We start from the raw sequence: 14,930 nt of genomic DNA on the forward strand, positions 1-14,930 counted from the left end.
AGATACGGGATGGCAAATATTTCCAAAGATGATTAATCCAACAATTCAATTGTCAATTAGCAGAATTAGGATCAGCCACCCAGCACTGACTCGTTCGTGTCTACTCAACAAGCATAAACCTCAATGCAAATCTGCAAACAATGCAAACTGATATTGTCTATTAAACATATCATAGTAGAGTGCAGAAACTATGATCATAAGAAAAAAGCCACTAAACTGTCTAATGATACAACGAAATTGTTGAACTTCAGCTGAAAAATGGTGAGATCTACAAAATTCTATCTGAAATTATAGACTGTTAACTGTGCTGTGTTGCTAATTATCTCTGCTATAAGCAACGTTAAACATATATATATACATATAAGATTTTGGGATTTCCTTCCATAATCACAATATGAGAAAACGGAATTTAATAAAATTAGTGTGCTAAAATAAAATCGTCCTTAACACGAGTCAAGATACACCTAAATTTCGATCACATCGGCTTTTTCGTCCCTTTAATTTCGACGAGGAGAGGTATCAAAGAAAAATGAAAAACTGCCCGGTTGTTGCTTTCAATTGGCAGAGCGACTTCCCTCCGGCTTCTAAGAAGAAACTTTTTCCATTACGGATCTATAATCCCGAGCTTTATTGGCCCCGGAAACGGCGAAACGTAACTTTAAGGTACTTTAATAGTAACGGTTCCACGCGGAAAGAGGAAACAGAAAATGTGTTACTCCTTGGATCTTGATTCCGTCACGCGCTCCAACTTTCTCTCCTCGAAATATTTGAAGGTCCGATTAATTATTTTCCCCATCGGCTCTCTGCTTACGATCAGGCAGCTTTCTGACCCCGATAGGAAAATAAATTCGTGTCTAGCCCGTACTTACCTTTCAATTTAATCTCGTTTATTATCATTAATATTATCGAACTATGTAGTCTTTCCCATTTTACCTGGATAAAAGGAGCACAAGGCTCCTCCATTAAAAACTGCTTCAATAACCAATTAAATAAGAAGCTTCAAAAAATCAATATGCATTACTCTGATTATAGGCCATCAGCGGCGGACTTGATGAAATATACATATATAAAACCTGTCATATCGTAGCTCATCAATCGGTTGTATAAATAAACAAAAATGTATGGTTTCCTGAATTGTAGTGTAAATTTTATATCCCCGTCTTCGTCTGTTTTTAATTTATCAACAATTTTTCATGCATTTGCACGAAGCTGGTTATATTTTAGTTTACTAAATGGTAATATAAGTGGCAAAATTTTAAATCAATTAAAATTTGAAATACCTAAACACTCTCTCAATTCGATAATAATTCTTGAATCCTCGTTAACCACATACAATAATAAAAGCAGTCGGATATTTCACGTTTCGTTCTATTGAAACTCACTGAAACATTGACATGAATAACAAAGAGATGCACCATGCTGAAATTACATATGAATTTCAAATTTCAAATTGAATTTAGATGCATGATATTTTTTTATCGAGTAGCAATTTTTCAAGCGTAATCAGACCGATAGATACGATTATCCGGGAATAAAATATTCAGGCGCTGGAGATTTGCTAAACGTACGTATGTACGTGCGTACATACATGTATGTATTATGTATGTACAGTCTTTTTATACATCGAGCGATCGCGTAAAATTATCGGACAAACGCATATCACCGGTTTAAAATCGTTTCATTCTATTTTTCCTCTCTGGACAATTTCAGATATAGCGAGCCGATTAAAAAATCACTTGATGCGCTGAGGATGCGCCGTGATTTCTGCAACGGTGGGCTTGCCTGCGCCGTTGTGTGGGTGTCATCGACCTGCTGGCTGCTACTATCTTTGTCATCGTCGGTCACAGCAGGTACGTCTACCTTTTTTCTACGTCGTTTATTTTATTTTTGTCCCCCTCCCCCAACCCCTTTTCTCCTTTTTTTTCTTCTATTTTATTTCCAGCGATTTCCCCGCCCTAGCCCCGCGGTTCGTTCGCCTGTAATGATTGGTCCCGAATTATTGAAAGAGCGGCCATTAGCAAACAATAGAGGCCTGTGTAGCTGTGTTCACGTTCGACCAACGAGGCGGTGACGACGTGCACGGGGTGACGCTGTGAAAGAGATAGAAAAAGAATTAAAAAAAGGAAGGCAAACTCTTGAAACGGGCGTGCATCTACATATAATGCTACGCCACAGACGTGATCGGATTTCGAGAGACGTCCTCTCACCGACAGATTCGTCCTTGGTATTGCGAAAAACCACCGGAAAAAGCCAAGCCCATCCTTAGGAGAGGCTTAATCCTCTTTATCCTCCTTCAAACACCTCGTCAACTGGAGATATTTCCGTGTTTTTGTACACAGGCTCGCGAAACTATTCGAACCCTTGTACACAAACATGATACAATTGTCACGATTAAATTGAAGTATAGAAGTTGTCGGATATTTCTTGCAAGCACATCGTAAAAATCGTGAAATTATTTTAAACAGTCAATTATCCACTATTTCAACAGACCTCGATATTCAATGGGGCTAGCTTTAGCGTTAATTACATGTTTGATGCTTTGTGACTTATGACTTGTATATACATTTCCAGATTGATCTCTTTTACCAATATAATCGCGACAATCGCGTCTCGTCACAGCGCTAATGAAATTTCAAAATATTTTGCATAACGCAAATACTATCGTACTACAGTACTATCGTAAGCCAGTGTATTTTATTTGTTCATGATAGAGGGCGCAAACAACAATATTGTAAAATTGATAAAGGTAGAAATACTCGTAATGTATGACGATTCATGGACGTATTCATTTCAAAATTGTCGAGGATATTTTAGTATTCACGTTACCAACGCTCTCTCTAAAGTAACGTTGCATCTAAAATCCTGCTTCATATTTCATCGAACAACGTCCTGACTCGGATAAAAGATTCAACCGTCGCGCGCGTCGTGTCGTAAGATACTTCTTGTATTTTTTAAAGACGAACGGAATGTTTATCCAACAAAATATTAATCAATGATACACGATCCAAATAGTATATTCGATAACATAAATTGTAACTAAAAAACGTTGGGTTAGCTGATTCTTAATACTTTAAGAGTGCGTTAAATCACTTTAAAACTGACTTGTCGGATACTACTAGCTATAAAAATCAACGACTTTAAGGTACCTATATTAATACTATATAGATCTCGATGAAACACGAGAGAGATCCCCTAATCGATGAGTTAATTATTTGTCGACGATTATACATCGGTAAGCCACGGTACGTCCTCCAGGCAAATGAACGATGTCACTTAACGAGACGTTAATTAGCAGGTGAAATTGCTAGTGGACAGTGGACGTTGAACGGTGGTGAAGACTTCGATCGATTCGCAATGTGTTACAACAGGATATCGGTTTCTCGTCTCGATAAATATCAGGCCGGTGAAACGATTTGCATACTACAACAAATAACAAATTGAATCTCTCGCACCGTTAAAGTGCATTCTACTCTGCATTCCTCTACCTCGTCGCTTGTGTCCGCCTTTGCGTCTTTCCTTTCTTATGAACACGCTTCCTCTTCGCTGATCAGAATGCGTTTCTTCATTTCCTCTGCCTCTTTGACATTCTTGCCGATCCCTTCCTTGTTTCTTCATCGTTTACGCGTCCACAGAGATTCCTGAGATATTTTTGTTCCCCATTGAATTCTATAATATATATATAGCCGTAATAGCATGTAAAAACGAGCACGACGTGAATCCTTGTAAGAAAATAAGGAAAAAATATGGAACATTTTTACATTCTCGGCTTAGTTTTCGAAAAAAATCGAATTTGAGAATTTATCAAGTATAATTAAACACGGCTAAATCCGGATTGAACAATAGTAGATAATCGATAAGAGGTCATTCTATTTGTGAAAATAAGTCGAAAATATGAAATAACAATTTTTTCTTCGAAGGCTTCATTTTCAAGAAAATAAAGTTTCAACATATTTCATTAAGAATCGGCCCAGCACACGCGTATAATTAATTTTCAAATTTCTTTCTTTCGGACACACGTAGTGTTACGACCGTTCGCGGAGAAACGCGGTCGCTAGAAAAACGCGTCAGCGAGAGACGTAAATTCTCGCTACGATTATGTTAATCGACGCCGCGAAATAGTCGTTCCCCTGTTTCGGTTAAGATAACAGAGGTGGTTGAATATATGTAACACTGTATTAAAAGGTTAACATAAAATAATATATTTTATAATAATATGATGAATATGTTACAGAAAGTTGACTCGACTTTACGATATCTCTAGATAAATTCGTTTGTTCGTCAGATTTGTCGATGTGTCACGTTTGACTTGTCAGAAGGAACTGATCCCTTTCGATTATTCCTTTGTCTCGTTTGGAAGACGACCCCCACTATGCTCGGGTCACGCCACCGCTCGCGCCTATGATCACGCATGCCTCTTCTTGTGTGAAAAACCTATGCTCTCGTCGATACATTGTATATGATCGGGCGGGCAGATAAGACGACCTGCCTGCGACACTGTAGGACCGTGAACGACGGTTAGAAGATACAGCCTGTGGTAAGCCTCGTGGCGTAACACGTAGGATGACCTCCTGTCGATATTTACTTCTATCCAGTCCGGAATTAATCATGCTCAAGTGTATTCGATAAATTTATAAACCCGATTTTCTCGGAAATTAAGCCGAGAGCGACCTAATTTTATTTTGTGCTTTTTTATTATTTTTCCATAATGAATCACGTCGTATCAGCATTTATATGTTATTCGGCTGAGTCGTATGTATAGTATAATACAAAGGTTGGATGAGTGAATTCATTGAGAATGAAATGAAGTAGGGTTTATTTGTGAATTTTGCATGAATGGATAATTAATTCTTGTGATAAAGAGAATTTCATTCGGGAAAATAGAACTATGTGGGTAGAAGATGGTAATTTAAAAATTTGATGATGTGCGATGTGCTACTCTGTGGTGAAAGAAGTCAATGACACATGCACTACCGTTCATGGTTATACGAACGACTTCAGAAGTCGATGTACACTGCTTGTGCATTAAATAATTTACGTATATTTTAAATTTAATCTAATCTAATTTCGAAATCTAATTTCTTAATTTAAGATATGTGCTTTTAAAGTTTGAGCTGGAAAATATGGTCCCTTAAATATCTTGAAGACTATGAAAGGGAGATGAATTTTGTAAGTAGAACAATTTTGTGTTTTTGTACGGCAAAATACGTCTGTCTAAACAAATTAGAAAGAAAAATGGATTTATTAATAAATAAGTATAAATCAATAAATTAAATCGATGTAGTATAAAATAGAGAAATACCGAATTGAAAATTGATCTGTTACAGTTTTCTAAAGTGATCTAAATTGTACAACGCGGAATTCAATCGTCAGAATGTTGTAATAGGGAAACTAGTTCGTTGCGATGAGGATTAACGAAATGATTATAATAGAGCGTAAAGAAAGAGGACGATGGTCAACGAACCGGAAATTCGGGTAATCGGATGTGCCGTAGATTTCACTAGACTTTTATGAAATCTTTAACGGCGTGAAAATGTGGTATGTGGTATATAGAGAGTCAAAGTAAAAAGTCGATTGGTATGCAGCGCATGTATTTTTCTATCCCATATGCTCGACGAGTGTAATCGTGCGTATACTTTCCCTGTATGGCTTCTATAAATCGTTTTACTTAACCAGATTTCTCATCTTTGAACTAAACAATGAAATAGATACTGAGTCATAAAAGTGACTCACGAACGATCGATGATTTCATACTTCGAGGTTTTTTAGAATAGATATTATAATGAAGTTTAATAAAATCACGATCTAGTGCAATTAAAATTAATATTTTAACAAATTACCAGACACCGAATGAGTCTGGTATTGATATTGATACGAGCATGATATCTCTCTAAATCATAATTATTTTATAGTTACAATTGATCGGATTTTCTACCAACTCTAGACTTATCGATAAAAAAAAGTTCTCTACATATATCTCGTATTACAAAATGCTTTAAAACTCTTTGAAACTCACTTCCAACTGTTGCTGGTTGTTCCAACGTAAACCAGCCTCAACAGCCCCAGGGTAACATTTTCGGAAGCAAACTTTTCAAACTATCTGATCTTTTTCCCACTCTTCGAAAGATTTAACAACCATCGACTTAGCCAATACGGCTCCCAAGACGTTCCCAGCTATCTGCAAAAAGGATCCGTGGAAGCACGTTCGACGTGTATACGCAAGTTCTTGGTCGAGTTAACGAGAAAAAGGGTCGCGTGACCGGAGGCACTTGCTGTTAATCGAGCAGTCGTCTCCGTTGCATTCGAATCCCGTGGCCATTCTACACTCTGTTCCTTTTTGTCTGTCCAGTGGTTCGGCCTACGGCTTGCTATGAAGTTTGTAGTCGCCGAATTGGAACCACTCGAAACTTTCAATGTTTTTCACTCATTTGGTATAATTGAGAGTCGTGTGCGAACTTTAATAGCAAAGTTTAATTGTTAACTACTACGGTATTATACGCGTACGCTCGTGAAAATATTTGAACATATACTGTAGAAAACTTTCATACACATGCTATATATTGAATTTTATTAAGTTTAATTTGATTACAGATAATCCCACTGAACATCGAAACTTATTAATATATACGGATATAATGGATAATTGACTGTCTAAAATATATTATTGCAATGTTTTTTAATACGTAATTTAAAGTGATATCTTGATGGATAAAGAGATAGCAAGTGTTGTTTCTAATTACTATATGAGTCATCGTTAATTTGCACACTTTCGTAAAATTCACGTACTGTTGTTACAATACCAAATCAGCTAAGTGTCATATTCTTATACGTACGTATATACTTATGACCACATATACTCATATACTTATGATATTAGTGAGTGTATCTGTACGTAGCCCTAATTCGATAGTCAGGTACGTGCCTGTGAGCGAAGCACAGACCTGGAAGCTACTGGAAGTCGATGGAAACGTGTTCGTAGCACGTTAGGCGAGTAGTAAGTGTGGCAGTAGGATGTGAGGAACCGTTAGCTCGACTCCGGCTATTTTTATTATTATTATCGTCGCGCTGCACTTCAACGCTGGTGCTTGAGAACGAAAGCGGCGCTGTTCCGCGAGATCCATACGCGAGCTGTCCGTGAGATCGCCTCGATGTTCTGACCTATAAAACTGGCTCCGTTCTTCGCGTGGTACAACGATGATGATAATGATGATGATTCCGTTGCTAAGATCCGCCGAATGTTCGTTCCGTTACGCTCGAATAAATTTGTGTCGAGGTGTGCCGTTTTTTACGCCGTTTCGAAGACATTCCGGGCCGAGGAAATATTTTTCTTTCCTTCATAATCTCTTCCGCGTATTAATCGAAAGAGGCGGCAGAGTTTGAAGGAGAAGGAGAATATTGAGTCCGCCGAAATTTACTCCTCCCAAGAGTCAATTTTTAATGTAAATTTTGACATAGAAAGATTCTTAGATCACTGCTTAAAATGAACTTAAGGAGGCTCTAATAGAATGTAGAAATATGTAATTTCCAAATACCTGAATTATCTACGAATGGACTAACTTTTTCAGGACCCAATTTCTTCAGTCTGTGAGAAAAAATATATACAAAAAATAAAGATATGATGATCAAATCTCTAGCACTTCTACTATCACAGTTAATATAATAATTGAGGCGAAATGATTATACTTTAATCATAAACTACATATACTTTGACATTTATATTAGGAAATATGTCATATTTGACACAAAGTACACATATTGCTTGTATTACAGAGCCATCGTTGAAAGCAATAGGTCGATGCCCAGCCTTCGAGGAGCAGAACGTGTGTCCCGCAAGGGCGCCAAATTGCGAGAATGACTTCCAATGTCAGGCGTCGGGGGAACGTTGCTGCAAGACAGCTTGCGGCACGAAATGCGTCATCGGCGAGCTGACAGGATGTGAACAGCTGGCGCAGGCAGCCGTGAGAAGATCGCGCGCCCTTGGTCCACGTGGACCGTCGCAATTTATACCAAAGTGCAATAACGAGACCGGCGAGTTCGAGAGGATACAATGTGATCCGCGAGAGAAAAACTGCTGGTGCGTGGACGAAATCGGTGCCGAAGTTCCAGGTACTAGGGGATCCTCCAAGGATGTGATCGATTGCGACAATCCCCGCGAATGTCCCGCACATAGCTGTCGAATGCTTTGTCCACTAGGCTTTGAGGTAAACTTTCAAATATATCTTGAATTTTTTGATCTTCAAATAAAACAAAAGATCTAAAAATCTAGAAATATAATGCTCCCATGTATCTGATCTTCTTTTAATTGGCTACATTTTCGGTTAAGATGTGTGTGGTATAACGGAATTCTTTAATTATAGTTCTTTAACAAAAATAAGCACGTATTCTTATTCTAAAAAACTGGCGTAATTGAACTTCGAGAAATTAAATTTAAGAAATAATTGCTAATTACCAACGATATATAAGTAAAGAACATGAAGCATGTATAATTATCTCTAATAACTGCATTACGGATGTTCATATATTTATGAGTTCAAAGGTGCAGAAATATACAGATGAATACATATAATATACACAAATAACAATTCACTGTAAAAAAGAACAAATTCCTCTTTAGGTTCCATTTGTTCCACTTATAAAGTTGCATAAATATCCTTAATTGCATACACATCCTTCACCTACTTTATAACCAACGATATAGAACCAAGAGAAGAAAATACCAAAATAATCCCTTCCTACACAAGTATCCATAAGACCTCTTACGAGAAGCAAAATCTCGACTTTATTCAATACTCCGTAGCAGCTGCTGACTAGTTATTTCCACTCGCAGATCGAGCCGAAAACTGGCTGCGCTAAATGCGAGTGTCGGGATCCTTGCCGCGGGGTCGCCTGTCCGGGGACCAGTCAAACGTGCGAGTTGATTGATGTAACATGCGCCCGTCCACCGTGTCCGCCAATTCCCAGCTGCCGCAAAGCGAAGTCACTGTCGACGATTTGCCCAGCCGGTGAACCGCTGCAAATCACGGACTCGCCGAGACCATTCCTCTGCGGCGACTCGCCAGGGAAACCAACCTGCCCGCCGATGTATAGCTGCCTGGTGGAACCGAAACAGGAATACGGAGTCTGTTGTCCATCCAACATTAATCTAAAGAGACCAGGAACGTGTCCATTGGAGGAGCCAGCTATTTGTGGCAATTCCTGTCAGCATGACTTAGAGTGTCCAGGTCCTCAGAAATGTTGCAAGAGCGAGAAGTGTGGAGGAGGAGTTTGCTCTGTTCCACAGGGACTCAGTGCTTGCCACAGAGACCGTGTGCTGGCGGAGATGCTGAGTATTTCTGAGAGGCAGGGCCGTGGATATGTTCCTCAGTGCACGGAAGGTGAGGATCTAAGGATGAATAGGAATCTTTGATTAAGTCGAATAGTTAGGTTTGGCTTAGTTATTAAAGAGAGACTGTTTGATGAAAGATAACACTCTACGATAGAATCATATTTGTTTGGATCTGCTGGCGGATAAGTAAACAGTTTATGCACGTAGACAAACAGTTTGTATGTATAATAATAATATACTGATTGCACCAGTGTCAACTATTGCTGGTTCAGATAATAAGTTTACATTCCTAGTTAGATAAATATGTAGCGGCACACGAGTCAGAGGACGATGCGAATCGAAAACAACTCATGTTGTTGCTTTGCCTTGAGACATTGACACCGTCTTGACGTACCAAACGTAGCGATAAACAAACTCCAGGCAAAATAATTGCCGCTACGTGCAACCGTCAACCGAAGTTGAATTTAAACTTTCATCGTTAAGAGAATCAGTCTTTCTTTAGATCAGTTATTAGTTAGTGAGTATCGAGCAATCTTAAAGCGAATATCATCGAGCGAACGTACTCATTACCGTGTATACGCATAACGAGCGATACTTAGCGAACGACGATCAACTCTGTACTACAAATAGTTTTAAATATATTTGACTACAGCAAATATCCACTGGTCTCATCAATAGATATACCAACACGTCTAATCATCCTCCACAAATATGTTTGTAATTGAAATGGGATTCTATTGTATTATACGTTTGAGAATTTTTGGGAAACCAATTGTATCATAACATTTTTAATTTGTCGATATGCTTTGGGAGTTAAAAATATATTAAATGTAAGAATTTGGGTATCCCTTTTGAATTATTTTAACAGCATCGATTTAACAGCATCGTAAATAACTATGTTTTTATAATCTTTTGATAAAATAAACATTATTAATATTTTCAAACTTGTAGATGGAGGATACGAAGGTAGACAATGCTCGAGGAACGGTCTGGTTTGCTGGTGCGTGGATAATAACGGTCGAAAAATATCCGGAACCATGGGACCGGCAGATAAAGTCGATTGCAAATCAATAACGAAGGGAAGATCGCTTCCGGCGTCTTGTGTTTCCCAACAGTGCGCTCAAGTTTGTCAATATGGATTTAAAACCGATGCTTCCGGTTGTCCAACTTGCGAATGCGACAATCCTTGTGAAGGGTAAGTGTACAATTACATTCACTTAGATATAGTACATTTCATAACAACATCTTATGCTTCTAACTGTTTTCTTCCTCAGTTTTCCGTGTCCGGTTGGAGAACAATGCGTTCTGCATCGTGAAGACGGTTGCCCAGACTTTCTCTGTCCAACCAGACCAGAGTGTAAACCGAAGAAATCTTATCAGAGTCCTTGTGTCTATGGAACTCCCCTTATCGATAACGAACGGAACGCCGTAACCTGTTCTGAGAACGAAACTTGTCCACAAGGCTACAAATGCACCGTTGTACCGGAAGCTGGACAATCGGTGTGCTGCATGACGTCAGCCAATTCCACAAAACCACAAACCAGTAAGATGTCCACTAAAACTTAAAAGAAATCTAAATCATTGGCATACTGATATTTTTACGTTGAACGTTCCTACGTATACTATTTTTTAATAACTAAAATTAATACCTCTTGGCTTTAATTCTACTTGCGTAAAATAATGTTATTAAATCATTCCAGTGTGTGAATACTTGAGGGAATTCAACGACCGCATGGAAGGAACCAGGGAAGATATGTCTTTAGCGATTCCACCACCACAATGTGAGAAAGATGGTAGCTACAAACCGTTACAATGTCACAATGGTACCTGTTCCTGCGTAAACGACCGTGGAGTTGTTCTAAAAAGCGGCGTGAATCGTAGCACTGATTGTAAAGAGATAAACGACCTTCTCAAACTCTGTGGATCTTTCTCCTGCAATTTAAGGTGCCCTTACGGCTACGAAGTAGATGCGACTGGTTGTCAGCAATGTCGTTGTCACGATCCTTGTAAAGATGTCTCATGTGGGCCACATGAGACCTGTACGATGGTCGACGTGAATTGTGGATCAGGACAGCACTGTCCAGCTGTTCCAGCTTGTCTGGCCATGAAACCAGGGCAGTGCCCGTATCTGGTACCAAGTTCATCGAGTTGCGAACTACAATGTAGTAATGATCAAGAATGTTCTGCCACGCAGAAGTGCTGTTCTACAGGTTGTGGGACGCAGTGTGTAGCTCCTGTGATGGCCACGGCTTGCCAACACGCACGTGCAGTGGCAGAACATGCGGCCAGAGAGTCAGGGGAACCAGCCAGAAGGATTTATATCCCGAGATGCGATGCTAGTGGAGCATTCGAGCCGGTTCAGTGTCACAATAGAATGTGCTGGTGCGTGGACAAGGAGGGCAGAGAGGCTGCAGGCACTCGTGTTCTCGAGGGAGTGGTACCAAAGTGTAACACGCCGCTCAGATGTCCAGAGATCGATTGCAAGCTTGATTGTGCCGATGGATTCGAACTAGATCCTGATAGTGGTTGTCCAATGTGTTCCTGTCGAGATCCCTGCAAGAGCGTGACTTGTCGGGGAGAAAACGAGGCTTGTAGAATGGTCGAAGTAGCCTGTAGCGTACCACCGTGTCCGCCTGTACCAGTCTGTTTGCCTAAGAAAGATAATCCTTGTCCAAATGGGTCTCCTTTACTAGATCAAAATGGTTCCCCAGCAATTTGCGGACCACATGGTCAACATTGTCCATCCACACACAAATGTGAACTGTCTCCTCTGGATGAATACGCTGTATGCTGTCCCAAACCTCGCGAAGTTTGTTTTGAACCACCACGAAAAGTACCCTGTAATTTAGGAATGGGTCTAAATGAAACTGAGAGATGGTACTTTGACCCAGAACATAACGAATGTAGGAGGAAATTCGAGTGTACTCTGGGTCACAATGATTTCTCTAGTCGCTTAGTATGCGATACCGTGTGCCCTGTATTATCACAATGTGAAAGACTTAGAGAGAAGAACTTGAAAACGTCTCAAAGGCTGAAGCAACCAACTTTCTTGCCCAGATGTGACCCGGAAAATGGCATGTGGGAGTCTATACAGTGTTTGGAGCATGTTGGTGTTTGCTGGTGTGTCAACAGAAAGGGTCAACCTGTGAAAGGTTCGCTTACCAGAGGAGCAGAGCCCAAGTGTAACTTTAGGCAAGCAAGACGGGGAGGCAGAGGGCCGGCAGTTCAAGAAATCGACCGTGAAATTCAAGCGTTCATGGAGAACGCTCTAATTAACTTAGAAACTGACGAGAAGCAAATCGGGATGGTGTTAGGCACAAGATGTCAGGCGATGAAGGATAAAGGCCACGTCCCGGCAATTTGCGATCGTCAGGGCAGGTTCGAGCCGACGCAGTGTGCTGGGGACACATGCTGGTGTGTCGACGAGGCAGGCAATCAACTCATTGGCTCAGAACCGTTCCTGAAAGGAACGAATATTTGCTGTAAGATACGATATCTTTCATATATTTGTATTGAGTCATTTTGTCAGTTTCAGGTAGAGTCAGTTTATGATAGTCGATCAATGAGAACTAAAACTTGGTTTAACATGTATAATACAAATATTATTTATCTAATATGTAGAGTATGGATGTTTATGCAAATTTATATTTTTTAACGGATGCAGTTAAAAAAAGATTTTAATATGTCATAAATGCATACAAAATAACAGTGTAATAATATATATATATAATTCGATAATATAAATAATATATATTGAAATAAATATCTGATAAATTTTTGTAAATTTCTTTAGTGCCAACTCCGGTAGAAGCTGTCGAAGTAACTCTACGTTTCCCCGGTCGATTCCTCGGCGCTGACGAGGCTATACTGACCAGACAAGCAGAGGATCTACTACATGATCTAGGCGCCAGAATAAAGAACGACGTGCGAGTAGAAATCAATCAAGACTCAGCCATACTTAGTTTCGAAGTAATAGGACCGAACAAAGTAGACATAGCATTCCATCTGGAAGAATTAACCAGAATACAGAAATTATCCATGTTGGGATCATTCGCGGACGCAACCACTTCTCGTTTCACACACAGATCTCCTCCAATAGCTATGCAGAGTAGAATTGTAGCATTAGAACAACGAGAAATCCTCACAGAAGTGGAAACGCCCGTTTATCAAACTGCTACCTTGGTTTTGGCTGCTGGAAGCGCTTTCATAATTAGCAGTTTGCTGATTTTATTGATGTTATACCGTAAAAAGGTACACTCTCAATTTTATTTAAATAAGTAGTTGTAATTTTCTATTATTATTTATCATTTTTTTAAAAAGCAGATATCTAATAATTCCATAATGATGAATTTTTTCTTAAAGAATAACAGATTTAAATAATAGTTAGGAATAAAAAATTATTATGTAATTAATTACTAATTCAGTATATTTAATAGCGATAAAAAAATATTTATTTTAGATGAAAATGAAAGATCCATCAAAAAATTTGGCGGCGGATCAGCACTTCCTCGCGTACCAGCAACCAGTGTATGTGATATCGGGCGTAGAACAGGAAGAGAAGAAGAAGGATATAGCCGAAGCGCAAGAGAGTACGTCTACCTCGGATGTGGTCGTCGGTACATAGAAAAGATCAAGAGTTCGTCGCGTAGATCGCTCTTATTCCGTGCGCGAATATAGTCATGATCCAAGTCACGTCTACGTAATCCCCTTCATATTTCGATGAGATATTTATTCTTTGAATATGAGATACATCGCGACTGCCAGAATTGACGGTCGACCGAATAAATTGCAAACGGTACTTCCTTCTTTGTGGACATCATGCGATATCGATCCCACAACATAGGATGTAACGTGTAGCCACAATACGGATTTTATTTTAAAAAATTAAAAAAATGGAATTCGGTCGGTCGTCGAAAAATAATAGTTTTTATTTAGAACAATCTGATCTTCTCGCGGGTCTCTCTGTTTCACCTCGAACTTATCGAAGCCACCAACGCAAAAATGTCCTGGCTCGAGAACGAAACGCCGAGGATATCGTTGCGTTAAATGTATGTATATCATGGGTGTAAATATTAGACTCATACTGTGTTCGTTTATTTATATAGCTCAATAAAGATCGGAAATTCCTTTATTCGTGTGTCGTTATTAATACGTCTAGATCATTACTTTGGACGCTAGAGGCCAACCGTTTACCCAATCAGAGAACTGTTTCCCTAAATCTGCATTCCTAACTTGACCTGTATAGGAAGATCTTTTAAGGTCACAATAAAAATTTATAGTAATAAAACGGAAGCAATTATTTCTTTTAATTTAAAACATATGTGAATCAAAAAGATTTAGTTCCTAAATAGTTTTGAATCTTCCAGTAAATACTGGATACCAGTACCGTAAGTAGAAGCGCGCTTTTTTTAGCCAGACCTCCGCCAATCAGATGACAGCATCATTCTAGTGTTTCTACTTGTTCCGCAAGCTCTCCATGCAGTTCAATCTCAGCATGCCAACGAATAATATACTTTACAAACTAAAAACCACATAGATTCGTTTAATTTCATTCTCTTCAGTATTCTTTATACAATATTGGTACGAAAAGATGTCGATGAATCGAGTG

General features: G+C 39.1%; 1 protein-coding gene across 3 annotated transcripts in view; it reads left to right on the forward strand.

The window, feature by feature from the left end:
• LOC100746730 (balbiani ring protein 3) overlaps positions 1-14,453 on the forward strand; it is a 33,055-nt gene extending 18,602 nt beyond the window's left edge. For 2 of the 3 annotated variants that reach the window (XM_033320237.1, XM_003488755.4), the window contains exons 2-9: positions 1,711-1,850; positions 7,768-8,198; positions 8,825-9,371; positions 10,274-10,517; positions 10,597-10,865; positions 11,023-12,804; positions 13,116-13,573; positions 13,782-14,202. In XM_033320237.1, coding sequence (XP_033176128.1) covers positions 1,751-1,850; positions 7,768-8,198; positions 8,825-9,371; positions 10,274-10,517; positions 10,597-10,865; positions 11,023-12,804; positions 13,116-13,573; positions 13,782-13,946 — 3,996 coding nt within the window. In that variant the 5' untranslated portion in view covers positions 1,711-1,750 and the 3' untranslated portion in view covers positions 13,947-14,202. Of the gene's footprint in view, positions 1-1,710; positions 1,851-7,767; positions 8,199-8,824; positions 9,372-10,273; positions 10,518-10,596; positions 10,866-11,022; positions 12,805-13,115; positions 13,574-13,781 lie in introns of all 3 variants that reach the window. The other variant, XM_024366971.2, reaches the window with a different exon arrangement.
• The last annotated feature ends 477 nt before the right edge of the window (positions 14,454-14,930 follow it).

The sequence above is a fragment of the Bombus impatiens genome, unplaced genomic scaffold (genome assembly GCF_000188095.3).
Source record: "Bombus impatiens unplaced genomic scaffold, BIMP_2.2 scf_0263, whole genome shotgun sequence".
In the NCBI taxonomy this organism is placed as follows: domain Eukaryota; kingdom Metazoa; phylum Arthropoda; class Insecta; order Hymenoptera; family Apidae; genus Bombus; species Bombus impatiens.